The sequence below is a fragment of the Astyanax mexicanus genome, chromosome 6, assembly GCF_023375975.1.
Source record: "Astyanax mexicanus isolate ESR-SI-001 chromosome 6, AstMex3_surface, whole genome shotgun sequence".
NCBI classification, from domain to species: Eukaryota; Metazoa; Chordata; class Actinopteri; order Characiformes; family Acestrorhamphidae; genus Astyanax; species Astyanax mexicanus.
This window is the reverse complement of record NC_064413.1, coordinates 9,549,415-9,567,995: the sequence shown is the minus strand read 5'-3', so window position 1 is coordinate 9,567,995 and position 18,581 is coordinate 9,549,415. Positions and strand designations below refer to the sequence as shown.

At 38.6% G+C, this 18,581-nt stretch overlaps 1 protein-coding gene across 3 annotated transcripts in view; it reads right to left on the bottom strand.

Annotated features, from left to right (window-relative positions):
* The window catches only part of hdac9b (histone deacetylase 9b), a 91,208-nt gene that overhangs the window by 15,794 nt on the left and 56,833 nt on the right, over nucleotides 1-18,581 (bottom strand). For 2 of the 3 annotated variants that reach the window (XM_022673975.2, XM_022673977.2), the window contains 5 exons: nucleotides 7,091-7,320; nucleotides 5,710-5,860; nucleotides 4,188-4,350; nucleotides 3,026-3,147; nucleotides 854-985 (listed from right to left, as the gene is read on the bottom strand). In XM_022673975.2, the coding sequence (XP_022529696.2) occupies nucleotides 854-985; nucleotides 3,026-3,147; nucleotides 4,188-4,350; nucleotides 5,710-5,860; nucleotides 7,091-7,320 (798 nt within the window). The remainder of the gene's footprint in view (nucleotides 1-853; nucleotides 986-3,025; nucleotides 3,148-4,187; nucleotides 4,351-5,709; nucleotides 5,861-7,090; nucleotides 7,321-18,581) is intronic. The other variant, XM_022673976.2, reaches the window with a different exon arrangement.

Here is an 18,581-nt window from a genome sequence, read left to right as displayed (position 1 = left end):
TGAGCACAAATTGTCCACTATAACCTGGATTAATTTGATATTCGATAAATTATGGTCTAATCCCATTTCACCACTTAGCCCTACCGTTTAATCCTACACCTCTGTTTAGCAATGCATGCCTAGGAGTAGGGTGTCTTCACATGACCATTCAAAATTTTCAGAGGCACACTCAAAAGAGAGGGATATGAGAAATCACTGGCAAGATGGCAGCACAAGCGACCAAACAAACCCACAAAAAAATTGTGTTTTCCTTGTTAAAATTGATGATAACCAATATATCACCATAGTTTAATGTGTAGCTTTAATGTTTTATGGTCATTTTCTTTATAACAAGCATTAGATTATGAATAGTTCGTCTCAGTAGCTAGCTAAGTTTCCCAATCCACCTTAAATAGTGCAACAGATGGCAGAGGAAGCAACAATTAAGGTGAAACAAAACAAAACCAAACAAAAAAAACCTAAAAGCTAAAAAACAACTAATTTTGAACCACCCATCACAATTTAGGAATTAAGGAAGTAAGGAATGGACAATAATAATTAAATACTGCATCTCCTGCCTCCTTTCTGAAGATAAACGATGCCTTAAAGTTAACTAGTTAATCAGCAAATAGGTTGCTGAACCTTAGTGCTACACTTATATAGCTATATATCTGAGTCAGGTGATTAAAGTTTTTTTTAAGGGGAAGGGTTACACTTAAAAACAAGGGGTAGTGGTACAAAAGAGAAATGGGATTGGGCCACAAATTCAGACCTGATACAGACAATGAATCAGATTGGTCCCATCTCTAACAGCAGATACTGATCAGGATAGTACATACTGGATTACCACTTAAACTTATTGAGTGTTTCTTACCGAGCAGCTCCAGGGCTCTCTTCTTGAACGGTGTCATGACGGCCCCCTCTTTCCTCCTGAGAAGGGGGCTGCTCCTCCTCTCAGCCACCTTCTGCTTCAGCCTGGAGCGCACCTTCAGATTGGGTTCTGAGGCTGTGGAGAAAACACACCAGTTCACCACTGATGTAGAGTGTTGTCTGACAGTTGTTGTGCTTTTGTGCATTTCATCTTTTGTGTTTTTTCATCTGAGGGGAAGCTATTGATCTCCCTTTATTTGATCCACCAGATCATTTGATGCTGGAAGTTTCCCGGTACGCGTGTTCTCCCAGGCTTCTGCGTCTGATGATTCTGGATCATCTGGAGCAAGTTATGTAGAACAACATGTTGGGATAAAGTCTGCTGCCTGACATGACCACAGGCCGGTATAGTAGCAGCAGTTAAACTAACTTACAAACAAGGCCGTGTTTGAAACCAGTGAAGCAAAATATCACGGCAACAACACTATATGACCACCTGTCTTGCCTTGGTGTTGTGTGTGTATATATATATATATATATCTTTACAAGACCTCTGAAGGTGGCATCTATAGGACTAGTAAGTAAGGCTGCAACTAATGATTATTTTGGTAGTCACATAACCAGAGGATCAATTTTTTTAGTAGTCGATTAGTCAACGATTATTTCTGCCATCTCTAAAAACGATAGAAACAGCAGAACATGAGATATCTGAATGTTGTTTAAACATGGAAAGTACTGATATTTAGTGATTAAATACTGTATGTAATCTGTTAAACTAAGTTAATTGTAAACTGCACTTTGTGTAATGTGGTACTATTACAAATGTACGATTAGTCGACAATTGAATTTTGAAGTTGACAAATTTAAATAATAGACATTGTCGATTATATTGACTAATCGTTGCATCTCTAGACCTAATAAGTAATCTTTAAATCTGTTAGTTCTTTAAGTTGTTTATAGTCTGTGTTGTTGCTGGTTCATGGATCTGGATCAAATACAGCAGTGCTGCTGGAGTTTTTAAACACTGTGTTCTTCACTCACTGTCCTTTATTCTATTACACACTATTACACACTACTAAAACACTACAGCCTACAGCTTCAGATAAAGTAAAATCAGAGACAGAAGTCTTGAATCTGTTGCTGCACAGTTTACCGTGTTTAAAAACTCCAGCAGCACTGCTGTATCTGATCCACTCAAACCAGCACAACACACACACACACACAACACAACACCTCACACACCATCACCCTGCTACTGTGTGCTGAGAATAAAAACCCACCACTCAAAAAATAATAATACGAATAACAATAATAGCTGCTCTGTGGTGGTTTTCTCTCCTGTGGGGTCCTGAGTATTGAAGAACAGGGTGAAAGGAGGATACCCATATATATATATACACACTATGCAGTCTGTGTTATGCAACACTGACTGTACTTTCAACCATATAACAGGATGTTTTATATAAGGGTAAATATAAAAACAGTGGGTTCTCTGCTGTTGGGTGTGAGTGTGTGTGTGAGTGAGTAATGGGTTGTATAGTAAGTAACTGTGTCATAAGACTGAAGAGCCATATGGACTGAGTCAGAGGAGAATCATTCTCTCACTCACACACACACACACACACACACACACAGTGATTCAGATTCCCTGTTTTATTATTCTGACAGTACTTTAACATTTTATTTAGAGGATAACTGTCCTGGCCATTTTATAAGAAACACATTCCATTAATATACAGTGAGCAGGTGTACAGCCAAAAACTGTTCTCAAGGGTCCACATTTCCACAGTTCTTTATTGTGAGGATCCAAAATCCAAAAGAATCTAGGTTCTGTTTTTAAGTTCATTAATGGATGGTTGCTATGATGCTTGTAAGTTTTTGCTACAGTGTCATCATTACAACGCTTCATTCATTTCTATAGGACACAGTCTCAGTGAGCAATACCTCAAAATAGTGCTGGGTGGTATGGCCAAAAACTCCTGAATATACTCCTGATAAACTCCTGTATATCAGTGTCCTAATATATTTGGTCCAAACCAAAACAGCAGGTGTAAAAGCTGTTGAAACCCAAGGTTTGACCAAAGACCCAAATTTACTTCGTCTAAAAAAGGTGGTCTTGGTCCAGACCAACAGAACTACGGTCTGGTTCGTCTGCAGTGTAAAAGCTCTTTCTTACCTGTCTTTCTCAGAGGGAAGTCGTCCCTGTAGTCCTGCAGAGGGGGCAGCGGGAACCTGTAGGAGGGCGAGGCTCCGCCCAGCGGGGGTGAACTCTGCTCCAGAGAGGCGTGATGGGATGTCCTGAGCACAGAGTAGAGGCAGAGTGAGCTGTTAATCACAGTTACGGCCGACCTCACGCCCTCAGAAATACCTGCCAGACTTTACAGGCCAGCGTGAAACCGTTTAACACCATCAATTAGTGCGCTTTACCACCGCGCCACATTCCTCTACACTCATCATCTCACACTTACACAAATGGATCTGATGTGTGCTTCATATGCTTACAACAGGAGATGCTAGGCTAACATGCTAAAACACTTAGACTGTACTTACGACTGTCACCAATCCTATTTTTGTAAATATGAGCCCAAAATCTACACAAATATTCTTTGAAAATGTATCAAAAATCCAGTAGAACAGCATGAATAGATCTTTATTTAAAACTCAAGCTAAAACTAAAATCTCTGTACAGAAGTTTATTACCATATTTTTTGCACCATAAGGCACATTTAAAATCCTATAATTGTTAAACAAATTGTCAGTGCATTTTATATTCTGGTGCACCTTATGTATGAATTTTAACAGTCAGGTATTAAGTACAGCATTATACAGAAGTTTCACTTTAGTTCTCCAGCGCCGAGGCTGGAGCAGTATTAGCATTAGCCGCTAATCTCGCTAAGCGCTAGCTCTTTCGTCATTCAGAGACGAGTTTTTGGACTGTTAGCTGATAGCGCCCTGGCTTACCAGAACACTCAGGTTTCCTCTTTGTAGTGCTGTTAGGCAGCATTTACTAGTGCTAACCGTGACTAGTGTTAGTGGTTAGCCGCTAATGTTAATACTCCTGCACCCAGCCTTAGTGGAAATCTGGAAATCTAAGCTTACTGTAAATTACTTGATAGATAGATAGATAGATAGATAGATAGATAGATAGATAGATAGATAGATAGATAGATAGATAGATAGATAGATAGATAGATAGATAGATAGATAGATAGATAGATAGATAGATAGATAGATAGATAGATAGATAGATAGATAGATAGATAGCCGTATTACTGAGAATATTCACATTATATTCGGTTTTAAACGCTGTAATGCTGTATTAGCGGTGCGGTACTTACGTGGTCCAGAGTCTGGCGCTGTGTGTGAACCCGTTGCAGGGTCCGGTGGGAAGCGAGTCCTTGGTGGTTTTGTTCAGCAGGAAGTTCTGGAGCTTCTGTTTAACCTCTGTGCTCGCCACAGCACCCATCGCACCACAGGGCCGCTCAGTCTGAAGCAGCACTGCTTTAGGAAGAGCAGGTATAAGCACAATGCCAATCATAACAAAGCTCATTTGCATCTTATAGTCTTGGTGCAAGATCTCAGTAATGCAGAAATAAACTTGTCTAAATTGGGGAATTTGTGCAGAACAATGCATAAATCATATATTAGTCTAAAAGGCTGGTGATAATACTAATATACAAATCTACTAAACTATAACGAAAGATTAAAAATTGTAATGCACTTATTATATTGAAATGTATAATAAGTAATTGTAATTATTGTAATTGTAATGCGCATTAGAATAATTAGGCCTGTCACAATCTATCACAATTTATTATTGGATAATATACTGGCCAATATATTATTACAAATTCAAAACATTGTCATTTTATTACCAATGTATGCCACTGATATAATGATGACTTAATACCCTATTACTGTAATTACAGTCCGAATAACTTCTAATAGCTAGTACAGAATGTTCAGACTAATATAAAATATTTTAAAATATAAAAAAATAAATATCTTTACTTAAAAAGATCACACAGAATGCACAAAATATTTGGCAACCCTCATGTTTTGATGACCTGATCAAATAACAAGCAGCTGTCAAGGAATGTCAAAATGTTTAATAAATCACTGTAGTTTTGTAGTTTAGTTTGATAAACATACATGTGGGCTATTTAAGCTTGTGGAAATAAAATCCTGTAAAAAGGACATGCCAAACATTTTTTTCGTTTGTTTGGAACACAATTGTACTCACTCATTTGTACTCATTAAACAAACACAATGGGCACAATATTGAGGCCAGCAAAAATAATTGCACAATTTATTGTACAATAATATTAATAATACTCACAAAGCCTGTAAGTAGGTGAAATGTGTTTAATGAGTCTAATAAATATAATATTAGTTTATAATAATTATAATAATAATAATAATAATAATAATAATAATAATAATAATAACAATACAAATAAAAGACGAAGCATTTAAAAGGACATTACAAAAGAATTTAAAATAAAACTAAAAGAACATGATGAGTAACATACAATAAAAAAGGAATCCAGGTAAAATCAGGTTAGTAGTTTTAATTGTTAACAGATTTAAAGGAATTCAGTATTCCAAAATATCATATGTTGAAAGATTTAATTACTCCAGCATAAGGAGCTTTAAATGACAGGTATGATACACAATCAGAAACACTAATAAATGTTCCACTAAACCAAAGTGCTCTCAGAAAAATGAATACATGTCTCCCCCTACTGACACATGAAGGTACAGCAGTAGAAATCAGAACTGTTATTATCTGCTTCAAATTTGTGAATGTTTGTACAGTGTGTGTGTGTGTGTGTGTGTGTGTGTGTGTGCGTTGCGTACTCTCTCGGGCTCGTTCTCGGTTCCGGAGGATGAGGGCCTGCTGCTGGCGACGGCTTCTCTCCAGCTCTCTCTCCTGGTTCTGCTGCTCCAGCTTCTTCTCCTTCTCCAGCTGCTCCTGCTGCTGTTTCATCACTTGGAGCTCCTGCTGCAGCTGAGAGACCCGACACACACCGGTTACACACATATTACACACCTGTTACACACTGACAGCCCATGGCCTGGGTCTTACCTAAAGGCTCAGGTGCTTTAATCCATAATCTCTATCTAAGACTCCTTTCCCACCATTGTCTGTATCTTACACCCTGTACAAGGCGCATCATGATGCTCATTGCTATCTCACACCCTGTAAACAGTCTATTGTCATGCCTTCCACCTGCGTCGTTTAAATAGCAACAGTGCTTGTGAATAATTCTATACTAATGGATAGAGTGGACTAGAAATTAAGTGTGTTCAAGAACATTTCTGGCGTATTGCTATCTTGGCATCAGAAAACACAGGTGCTCCACTTACTGAAAACAACCTAGGCAGATGTCAACAGTTGGAGTATCATTGCTATCTTGACGCTTGTTACTCACATATGGACACAAAGCAGTGCACAAACCTTTACATCAACAAGGAATACAACATAAAATAAAATTGCCGTTCTGGTAAATGAGCTGTTTGCACCCCTTCACAGCGTGAATCCAGGGGTAAATTTCTTCTGAGGAGAAGCGTTAAATTAGGCAATCAGCCATCAGGGAAATGGCAAGTGACACGCTGATTGGTTTATTTCACGTTACGGCCAAAATTAAGATAATAAGTAAACGCCTTTTGCTCATTTCGAGCTGCGCAAGTTGTACTTTTCCCATCGTTACGATAGCAAAAACACACTAACACGCTCTAAATGAAGCTGTGTGGTTGATAGCTCGCCTAAAGATCACTTAAACAGGGCCCCATGCTTGTGTCTGCATTTGCACATCTGTGTCAGCAATAGGGGAGGGACAGAATATTGTCATGCCGATATATTGTATAGTTTGTAATACTTTATCAATATCTGGCATCAATAATGGATATTGTTATTAAAACACAGGCACTCTAAACTCCCTTAGACTCCTCGCTTCATTTCTCCATGCGGTGGCGCTAATTAAATGGATAGGGTGAACCTGGTTGTGAAATTCTACTCTAATAAACTGACTCTAATTAATGCCTAATTTCTGGTATTTGCTTTTTTAGAAGAATATTAATCTCTGCAGTAACACACAGATGCTGCGAAGTATTGTAAAGGATTGTATTGTAATATATATTGAGTATCTTGGAATCACAGTATTGTAATTTTTTGTAATCGTCAAAGCTGATTAGAGCTTTAGAGTGATATCTGAGGGAGTTCCTCGGTTCTCCTCACCTTCAGGTGTTCCTGCAGCTGGGCCTGGTGCTGGCGGAGCAGGTTCTCATGCTGCTTCTGGAACTCGTTTATGAGCAGCTGCTTCTGGATCTGCTGCTGCTTCTGGATCAGGAGGAGCTCCTGCTGCAGCTGCCGCTCCCACACGTCTGGGTCCAGCGTCCTGCCGTCCGTCCGCAGGTCCAGGGGAGACACCGGCTCCAGGGCCAGCGGGACGTCGGGCTTAACGTCCACTGTAAGGAACACAGAGAAATAACACCTTTTTAATATTATAGTATCACTTAGAACCGCCCCTGAACCACATAAACTGCTAAATATATGTATAAATATATATGGTGTTCTGACCTTCGTACAGATATAATACACACATCATATCATAGAGCAGAACAAATCAATTGTAAAACCATTAGCCATTGTGAGCTTCATAATAAAAGTCCTCAGGTCAGATTGTGCCAATAAAAAAAAAGATGTATACTGAAACAAATTCCATCAAAATATTTTATTTTTTGTATCTATTTTACCAAATATATTTTTGATTGAAGTGTCTAACTTATATTAATATATGTATTTGATTATTAAGCATTTTAATCAGGGCTGATTTATATTTTATTATTACAGAGCAACATACTTCTCAATTACATACAGAAAAAAAATACTTTAAGAAATGAAGGTCAGTCAATCCAAAGAATATCAAGAACTTAGAAAGTCACAAAGACCATCAAAAACATTATAATGAAACTGGCACTCATCAGTACCGCCCCAAGAAAGGAAGAGCAAGAGTTACTTCTGTTAAACAGAATAAGTTAATCAGAGATACACAATAAATTACAGTGTGTTCAAACATTTGACTAGCACTGTATATTATGACAAAAAAAATGGCCATATTGGTTAAACTGCTATAGTTTTCAAATGAACCATTAACAAAAGTTTATTTTTCACCAGTCTAAAGAACAGCAAAAGCATAATTCAAGTATCCAAATGAGTCTTCTCATAGTTCTCACGGTTCTATATAGTTTTCACTGATCCTAAGAGTCATTTAAGCCTCCAAATATTTAGAACACTGTTCTTCTCAGTCTGAGTGCAGTGGAACACTGGGGAACAATGTGGAGCGCTGTGGAGTGAGTGTGTTTGGGCCGAGGCTGAGGGCTCCCTGTCGGAGTGTGTTTGTCAGCTGGTTGTTCTGTTTGTGTGCCGTGCCCTTATTCCCCCGGTGCCGCTCCTCCTTCAAGCCGCCTCCTCCGGTTCTTCACAGTGGAACAAAAACACACAGCAGAAGTGCCGTAGTCGCCACCGTCCTCCTCAACCCGCGCCTCGTTACGGGTAATAAGCCAGGAACAAAGCGGGAGGGCATCCCCCCGGCGCCGCAGAGCTAAATATAGCAGCGCCGCCGAGCTAATCGATACAGCCACTACAGAAAACACTGCAGGGTGGTGGGGGGGGGCAATTACTGAGATTTACAAAAGAAACCCTGGTGCAAACAACCCCCCCCCCCGCCCCCCGCATTACAACATAATTACATGGAACACCGTGAAACCCAATGCCCAGGAACACATGCATTTAGTCGCACAGCATCGGTCAAACATAATTTCATTTTATTTATTATATAACAATGTACAATGATTGTACAATTAATCACATTTTTAGCATTATTGCAATTATGCACATTATGAACAACAGCAAACTCAAGCTGCATTTTGCGAGTGCAGCAACAGAGGGAGCTCTTATACTACAGACTCATGCAGTGCTCATGTGACATAACAAAACTGGAGGCAGAGCGAGGCAGAGCAGAGGTTAGTGTGTTAACTTCGCGTCCACTCTATCAGACACTCTAAACTGCTGCATAGTTTGAGTTGCTCATCCTCTAGACCAGGGGTCACCAACCTTTTTGAACCTGAGAGCTACTTCTTGGGTACCAATTAATGCGAAGGGCTACCAGTTTGATACACACTCGTGAAATTACAAATTTTCTCAATTTACCTTTAATTATATGTTATTATTAATAATTAATGACATTCATCTATGTGAAGACACAGATATCAATAGGCAACACTATTATTATAAATCTCTGCAAGTGTTTACATTTTATATTATATTTTAATATAATATTACATATTATATTACATTATATTGTATAATAATATATAAACTATAGGCTATCTCTAAGCTAATATTAATGTAATATAATCTAAAATTACATCAATGCAACTGTGATTTAAAAAAAAAAGAATAGCAACAAAAATGCTATTTTTAGACCAGGCCTGCGGGCTACTCATAAGGTCCTTGCGGGCTACCTGGTGCCCGCGGGCACCATGTTGGTGACCCCTGCTCTAGACCTTAATCAGTGCCCACAGGACAACTCCCACAGGACACAGCTCAGAGGACAATGTCCACAGGACGCTGTACACAAACTATTCTCAGTCCTGCAGTGACACTGAGGTGTGTAAAATCTCCAGCAGCACTGCTGCTATGTCAGATCCAACGCTACGCTCAATCAGTGTGCTACAATCGTACAAACTGACGTCACGCTAAAGCACGGCCCGCTCTATAAGTCAGGTCCCACGAGTAACCCCAGTGCAGGCCCCTGGGTGCTGACGCCAGCAGCAGCTCTCGGCCATAGCGCTGAACTATTTCTGCTCAGTGTTTTGGGCTGAGCAGCGCCTCAGTCAGACCCGTCTGCATGCGGCTGACAGATATAAATAGAAACATAAAAGCAAGTGGTGCAAACCCCACCCCCCACCCCCCTTGCCACCACTCCAACCATGCTGCCATGGCAACACTGGCGACAAAACTGCGACTTCCTGCAGATATCGAGCTGCGGAGAGGACGTGTGTGTGTGTGTGTCAGTGTGTGTGTGTGTCCTCCCCACCACAGCTTGTGGATATTATATCATCCTTTATATAAGACACAAAACACACACATAAACACTCACCCAAAAACACATATATTCTGTACGCTATATATATACAGTATATATAAAAACATAAAATATAGTTAACCTAATATGTATGATAACACTATGACCAATAATTAGGTATAGGATCGACTATGTCCATGACTTTTGGCATGTCCCTCAGAAGCTAAAGAAAGCTGCACTGATCTGTGGGATATGAGTGTGGGGTCTCCTGCATCTTGTTTCCTGTCTGTTGACAAAGACAATTCTAGCCAGACACTGCTGGTCACCATTATTACCACTCACTGCACTGTCCACTGAGGGTGCTAATATCAGCCTTCCACACGTCAAACTGTGGATGGAGGAATGTTAAAATCCCTCCTTATTATCAGGCCTCGTTGCAACTCCCAAAAACGGCCAGTGATTAGCCTCACACACAAGGTATCACCTCACAACTTATACGTTATAAGTGTAGGCGTTCCCAAGCCGTCCCCTGTTGTAACACTCTACTTAATTATCAGACAACATACTGCCACAACCACATCCCATGACTTTTGGCATGCCAGTGCATACACACCAGTATATTTGTTATAATTAATTTATCACACAATGATAATCACTATTATTGTTATAAGTGGTGATTAATGCAGTGGAGTTGTGGTGTGTGGGGTTTAGGAGATTCCTCACACTGTAAACAGCTCAGCTCTGCTCAGCTCTCTCACTGAAGCTCCTGAATCTTCTGGAACAACACAAAAGAGGTTCTGCTGTGGCACCGCTCCAAAGAACCTCCTCCAGAACCTTTATTCCTCAAACTCGGCTCCTCCAGGCCCGTCCGACTCAGCCAATCAGGAGCTTCTCTGAGTCACAGCCACAGACTCGCTACCCCGGCCTGAGCTATAAATAGCCTTCGAGTCACCTGCTGCCCTGATATCTCATTTATCTCCCGTCTGCCCACCACCGTCATCACACACACACACACACACACACACACACACACACAAACACACACACAAACACACACACACTTATACATAATGTTTTTTTTTTTTTTACTTTTTGTTCTACACACCAATATAGGAATATAACACTGCAATAACAATTAAAAAGATGCAGTTTATATTCATGCACTTAATATTCTGCACTATTATTATTATTATTATTATTATTATTATTATTATTATTATTATTGCATGTTTTTATTAAATGTTTGGGATTTATATTAATAAAACTTGGCATTGAAGTTTAGTTGTTGCTTCTCCAACAATATAGTTATCACTAAAATACCCTAAAATATTGTGATTATGGAAATAATACAAATTTTTTATATTAAAAAATGAAATTTTTCTATATTAGGACTGGACGATATTGGAGAAAAAATATTATATTGTAAATTTTGACATTTTTATCAGAAGTCACCAAAAGTCAGTGATCCAACATGACATGCCATTAATAAATTTTCTTTTGTAACAAACAGCAAATAATTTATAATTACATTTGCCTTGCCATGACACAAATTTTGGAATGGAGATGCTAAAACGATCCATTGTGCAGTCGTGTATATATATTTATATTTATATATGTATATATAATAGATAATTGAACCCATCTGTGTGTTTATGGCCTGGACACATATATCATGACAGTATAAACAGACCTGTATTTAATGTGAATTATGCGCCTCCAGACTGTGGAATCACATGGCAGATGGAGTGCAGTGTGAAAGTTCTGCAATCTGGACAATCACATTCCACCGGCTCAGACGAATGAGGTCACTCGTCTAAAATAGAACGGGCCGCTGACGTCATCGCCAGGTCAACCGTAGGGATGACACAGAAGCGGCATGTAGGTGGGCACTATTCTCAGAACACTGACTATGTTTAACTTCTGCAGAACAACGGTAATGACTGCAGTGCGTCAGTGCTGTTAGTGCCACTCATCACCACCAATCACAATTCTGACTAATCACCACCACAAATACTTCATCAACCGGATTAATCCGCTTCACTGAATTCCAGTTATCAGGTTCACTGACTCATCACAACCTTTACACAACCCCACCCAACAGCATCACCTACATCTACATTTAGAGTGTTATTAATATATTACTGTATTTATTCACCCAAATAAGAGACTGTAGTTCCTCCTCCTCAGTGTATAACATCACAATACCTACATTTAGAGTGTTATTAATATACTGCATATTTACCCTAATGAGAGACTATAGCTCCTCCTCCTCAGTGTATAATATCACAATACCTACATTTAGAGTGTTATTAATATACTACTGTATATATTTACCCTAATGAGAGACTGTAGCTCCTCCTCCTCAGTGTATAATATCACAATACCTACATTTAGAGTGTTATTAATATATTACTGTATATATTCACCCTAATGAGAGACTGTAGCTCCTCCTCCTCTGTTATTAATATACTGTATATTCAAAACAAAAACAGACTCAATGCTGATCATGATCTAAACTGGTCAACCAACTTAACCAGTATAAGCGAGCCATGCCTTTTTTTGATAGAACCACTTCTGGGTCTAGGAAAAGAGGACAATAGGCCTTCAGGATCAACACGTCCTCCATGGCTGCTGTCGATCTTTGTGTCGTGTGCGTTTTGGCAGCAGTGCAGGTGGCATGTACTGTATCTTAATGTGGCGGCGTGTACCCACACTTCATGTTGTGGCTCGGGGCCGAGCGAGAGCTGTTGACATATCGCAAATTGCTACTGAACTGGAAAAAGAATGTAGAATTAGCAGCATGCGGGCTAATTATAACTGCTGACCTTAACACAACCTTAATATAGATAATGTGTGAAACACTACAACATGCGCAGGCCGCTGAGCTATTTTAGCCCGGGCTTAAAACACACCCTGTTAAATTTATGTAACTCGCACGGCAGCATGCTGCAATTCAAGACCTTGACAAGTGAGCGACAGCATTTTTAACTAACATTTATTTTATGTGTTGTCTATATTGCATATCATTTTATTATATGAATGTGTTTGCTTATTTATTACACCTTTGTTTAAAATAGCCAGAGATTGACATTTCCTATAAACCTCTAGCCATCTGAGAACTGAGAGGATGTTTTTCTCACTTCTCTATGCAGAATTCTCGCAGCTTTCTAATGTGATTGCTACGGTAACATGTTTACTACTGAGCTGTTGCTAAGAAGGAGAACGGAATATGGACAAAAGCAGTAAGGGAGGGGTTCAGTAGGATAGTGAGATAACTCTACCCATAATAGGCCCCTATAACACGATCACTCCATGTTTCTTATGAAATGGCAAAACACAGCCAAAGGAGGGCGCTGATGTAGCATCAAAGAAAAAAAAAGTTTGAACAAGTTTAAAGAAACCAAAAATGCAAACTAAAGAAGTGGCTGTGGCAAAGTAACATGACAGCTCCTATGAAGCTGGAAACAATGAAACCGAAACTTTACATGAAGCGATGTTCTGCGGCGCATGAGCAGATTAGGAACGTGAACTGTTTAAAAATAGTGTTGGATATAGTTCACATTAAAAAATGTGAAATATATCTGTGAGAGATGCATAAAAATATCAGATTGATACACCTTAAATTCAGTGTTTTCTCATTATTTTAATATGTACTGCATTGTGGATTAACGCCAGAATCCTCCAAACTCAAGAAATACATATGGAAGTATTTAGTTAACAAAAATGTGTAAAAAATATATTTAAGATTCTTTAGCACCTCTTGATTAGATGACAGCTTTGCTCGTTGACATTTGACATTTTCTCAGTCAGTTTTATGAGGTAGAGTCAGCTGGAATGGCTTTCAGTTAACAGCTGTGCTGAACTTATTAAGAGTTAATTACTTAAATTTCTTGCCCTCTTTATGTGTTTGAGAGCATCAGTTGTAAAATTGTGAAGAGGTAGAGTTGGTGTACAGTGAATAGCTCTATTTAAATAATATTCTAATATATATATATATATATATATATATATATATATATATATATATTATAGCAGGAACCACTCAACAAAGTAAGGAAAAAAATACTTTAAAAATTAAGCCGTCAATCTGAAACAATTCAAAAACTTTGAAAGGATGCTCAAGTGTAGTCGCAAAGACCACTAAAAACATTATGATGAAACTGGCTCTCATCAGGACCACCCGAGGAAAGAAAGAGCAACAGTTACCGCTGTTACACAGGATAAGTTTATTTTTAGAGTTACCAGCCTTAGAAACCACAAGTCAACAGCTCCACAGATAAGAGCACTTAAATGTTTTACAGAGTACTTAATTTTTTTTTTTTAACACTTTTAAGTTGCTACATGATTCCTTATGTGTTCCTTTATAGGTCAAACATGTTAATGGGTTCTCCTATTAAGAAGTATATAATGGGCAATATTGAAATCAGCAAAAATGGCTGAAGTCATATTTATATACTGTACGATGAGACAATTATGTAATTATTGTGACAGGCCTATTAAAACATTTCTTCAGAGATTAAATCTGGTATAAAATACAAAGGTTTTTTTAGGGTGTTGTAATTTTCTCACATGACTGAACGAATCACTGAGGTGCAGCAAGGGTCACAGGGGGGGTGGTAGCGTCTGCTGGTAAGCGCTGGATTTATGAACGGAAGTTTGCTGCTTGTTTTGGCGCGGAGGCAGCCGAGCCGAGCCAAAGCCGCCCTCCTTTCCCTTCAGGCTGGCAGGAAGACTCGGGCGACTGATCTGCTGAACTACATTTCCCATGAGCCACTGGGCAGAGTTTCAACTGGCTTTCCTGTCACTAATTACTGTTGACTACACTCAGTGATCAAAGCCTGTAGGTCTCTGGTGAATCCACACACGCATTAGGAAGCCTCCCACATGCTGCTAATGAGCGTGCTAGCATGCTAATTTGTGTTGAGAGATTATTCACCTCTGTGGAAACACAATGTTCTAGCAAAATGTTCTTAACTCTGGTTCTTACACGCATTAGCCTCCAACACAGCTAATGTCACAACATGCTAACGCGCTAATGTTCATGTTCAGACATTAACTGTTTACTGATGTAAGAAAAAACACAATTAGAAATCCCAAACACAGACTGCACACAACACTGGCTGAGTGCAAGCTAACAGCCCAGCTGAGTCTGGGTCTAATTTTTGGACTGTTTCTGGGTCTGAAATGTTTCTGGATTTGGTTCTTAGTCTCATACTGATTCTGGATCTGATTCTACATTGGACTCTGTATCGCTTTTCTATTGACGTGGAACCCGCACCATTCTGGTTTGCGAACCTCATTTTTTGAACAAAAGTAGGTTTAATAAAGTATATTGCTTAAGTATAACGCATCCACATAGCAATGTCTAAAATATTAATATTTAATATTTTTACCATATTACTCAGCTCTATATTCTACTGAATGACACAGCACCCTCTAGTGGATTTAATTAGCCTAATGTATTTCTGCTGATTGGAAGAAAAAGCACAATCAGGTTAGGCTAAGTCCAAGACCTCCTTTAATAAGATATAGTGACTGATCTGTTCTTTACCAAACATAATTAAATAGCGAGGTTTAAAGGGTTAAAGATGGTTTAGCAACACATTGTTGTGTGGATGAATTGATCATCCCCTTTATCCACCTATCAGATATTCTGTTGTGAAAAATAGCTTTTACTTCAGGTTGTCTCTGAGTTGTGTGGAACAGCTCTTTAGTGTTCCCCTCGCCCACGGGGTTCCCATTGGAGATAAGTGACTGGGTGTTCTCAGAACTATGAGATGTTGTACAGGAACACACGGTCAGAACACTGAGTTCTGATGCAGAGGGTGATATAAAAAGGTAAAACAGGCGTAGCTAAGATAAAAATAATGAAATATCTTCATATATGCACATAACTGTTTTTCATTTTGAACTAATAACTAATAATAACTAACTCTTTTCCATGACAATGCAGCAGTCACTACGATCTGAGGATGGCTGCTTCTCCATCTCTGAGTGATTACAGTAGGTGGCACTCTCTCCCCTTAGCACAGGCATCTGTTAGCTGATGCATCAGAGCTGGGGATCTGGTGCTTTCCTCTGAGCAAGCTGTCATGCTGCCTAGTGATGCTGAACTGATTGGTTGCAGTTGGAAAAGAGGCTGACTTTACATGTATCAGTGGAGGCATGCACTCGTCCTCACCCTCTTAGTGCCAGGAACATTGCAGTGAAACAGGGAGTTCATATAAATGTGGATGGGGCAACTGGCATTCCAAATTGGGTAAAAATAAAATTAAATAAGTTTTTATATAAAAAATGTGTAACATATACAGTTAAACTTTCCAATACTTGTACATGAATAAGCAGTGCCTACTTCAGAAACAAACATTGTTAAATGATTAAAAAACACTAGTTAAAGGGGCCATGTTAGACATTTTAAATTTTATAAAACAAGTTAGAATAGGTCTACGGACTATAAAACATTTTCATGAGGATCTTTGCACAAAATCACTCACATAAAGAGATCTCACCAGCTTCATTCTCAAAAGTTTCAGTCCCTTTCAGAACAAGCAGTTTAAGGGCTCCGTCACTCTTATGCAAATAAGCTGCTTCTGACCAACCCCATGTATGCGCTATGCGTTTACCACATGTTAATGTCAGCTTGTGCTGACTCTAAGCACAAAGAACAAAACTCTTTTAAAATTATTTGAAAGACAGTAGGTAAAGATCCCTCCCTCAGACAAAGTCTGCTGGCTAGTCCTCCTGTGTACTGTCTGAGGTTCTCAACCAGCAGACCGAAATGGCGTTTCTTCAACTAAACTAGTGAGTGGGGCTCTGGTGGGGGTTGACAGGTAAAGAGTGAAGCAAGGGAGGTTCTATGCAGGTTTTTTTTTAATTGTGATGTCACAATAAGGGAGAATGCAAATGGTTTATAGACACATATCCAAGCCACCAAACTCTTTCAGCTCACAGAAAAAGGATGGATGGGGTTTTTTCTGTGCTTGCAGTGTTTATAAGGGCAGTTAAGAGCCAAGAGGAAATAGAAAAGCACAAAAAACTGAGACATTTAAGACATTATTAAATATTTAACATCGTTTTAATGCTTAAGAATGATCCTGTAAATCCTGTTAAATAATAATCAATTGAGACATTAGTAAGAAATGTAGTAATGTTTCATAATGTCTTAATTAGATTCAACTGATAATTAGTTAAGACATTACAAACCATTTAACATTGTTTGTTAGTGTTAGGTATGACCCTCATTGTAGCTTGTTGACATAAAACAATATATTGTCTATATTTTAAAGACTGGGATATTTTACAAAAATACAAAAATGTAAGTATTACAATCTTACTTTTTGTCGATGATAATGATAAAGGGTTTGAGTAGAACCTCACTGTGTGGCTCTGCACTAAATCAGAGGTAAAATAATAATCCTGGTTAGTGATTATCCCCTCCCTATTACACACACACACACACACACAGCAGCTGTGTTTTTATTTTCCTCTCTTTGATGTCTCCGACTCATGCTCGGCGTTTTCATTAGAATATTAATTAAGAGCGACTTTACACTCCAGTTAAATGTGTGACCGTCACAGAAGCTGAGTGGGAGAGCTGGGTTGGCTGCAGGTTGACTGATCTCGCCTCGAGCTGTGTTCAGATCCAACAACAGTCCAGACGGCTATTTATCTGCATTCAGATCAAACACCAGCGACCACAGCCAGACCAGAGACTCCATTACCTCCAGTTCACTTCCACAACATTAATACCACCAACCAGGGGCTAAAAGAATATTATATATATAAAATATTTTGCTTTGCAAGACTGTACCAATTTTCAAAAACACCAGTATCGATTTTTAATTATTCACAGTTGTAAAAATTGGTGTCAGAAGTGGTCCATTTAGTGTTGTGTTTAAACTGTTTGTACTAAACTGGCTGATTACCTTCTGAAATCATTTTTTAAACCTTGTCTAATGATTTAACGGGATTTAAAATGGATATTTTTTATTCAACTGAAACACTCAGCTGCAACACTTTACAATAAGTGTACATATTAATGTACACATTACAACAGTACTTACAACAGAATGTCTGAAACTAATTATCAAATGACACTAGTTAAGACATGTTTAATCTTTTTTTTTTAAACTAATGTGCTAATCCAATTTAGCAATGTTTCATAATGTCTAAATTTGTGTCATTTAATAAATAGTTGAGACAATACTGAACCATTAAAACGTCTCACAATATAATATTATTAAGATAAGTTTCCCACAACAACAATATTCAATATATCGCAAGACAATTCTCTCCAATACTTCACGACATCTGTGTTACTGAGAAAGATAAAATACTCCTAAATAAGCAAATACCAGGAATTATGGACTATATTTATTAAAGCCTAGCAATTACCTTAGCAACCACCTCAAATATGATCGCAACTGCCTATCAACCACTTAGCAACCACCTGAAATACCCTAACCTCCACCTAGGAATACCTTACAAACTTTCTCAGATATCATACCAATGACCCAAAAACCACTTAGCGACACCTTAGCAAACTCCTCCTGGGTTACCAACCACCTAACAACACCTTATTAGCCACCTTATATGATATATCAACACCTTATCAACAGCATAGCAACTTTTAACAACGTT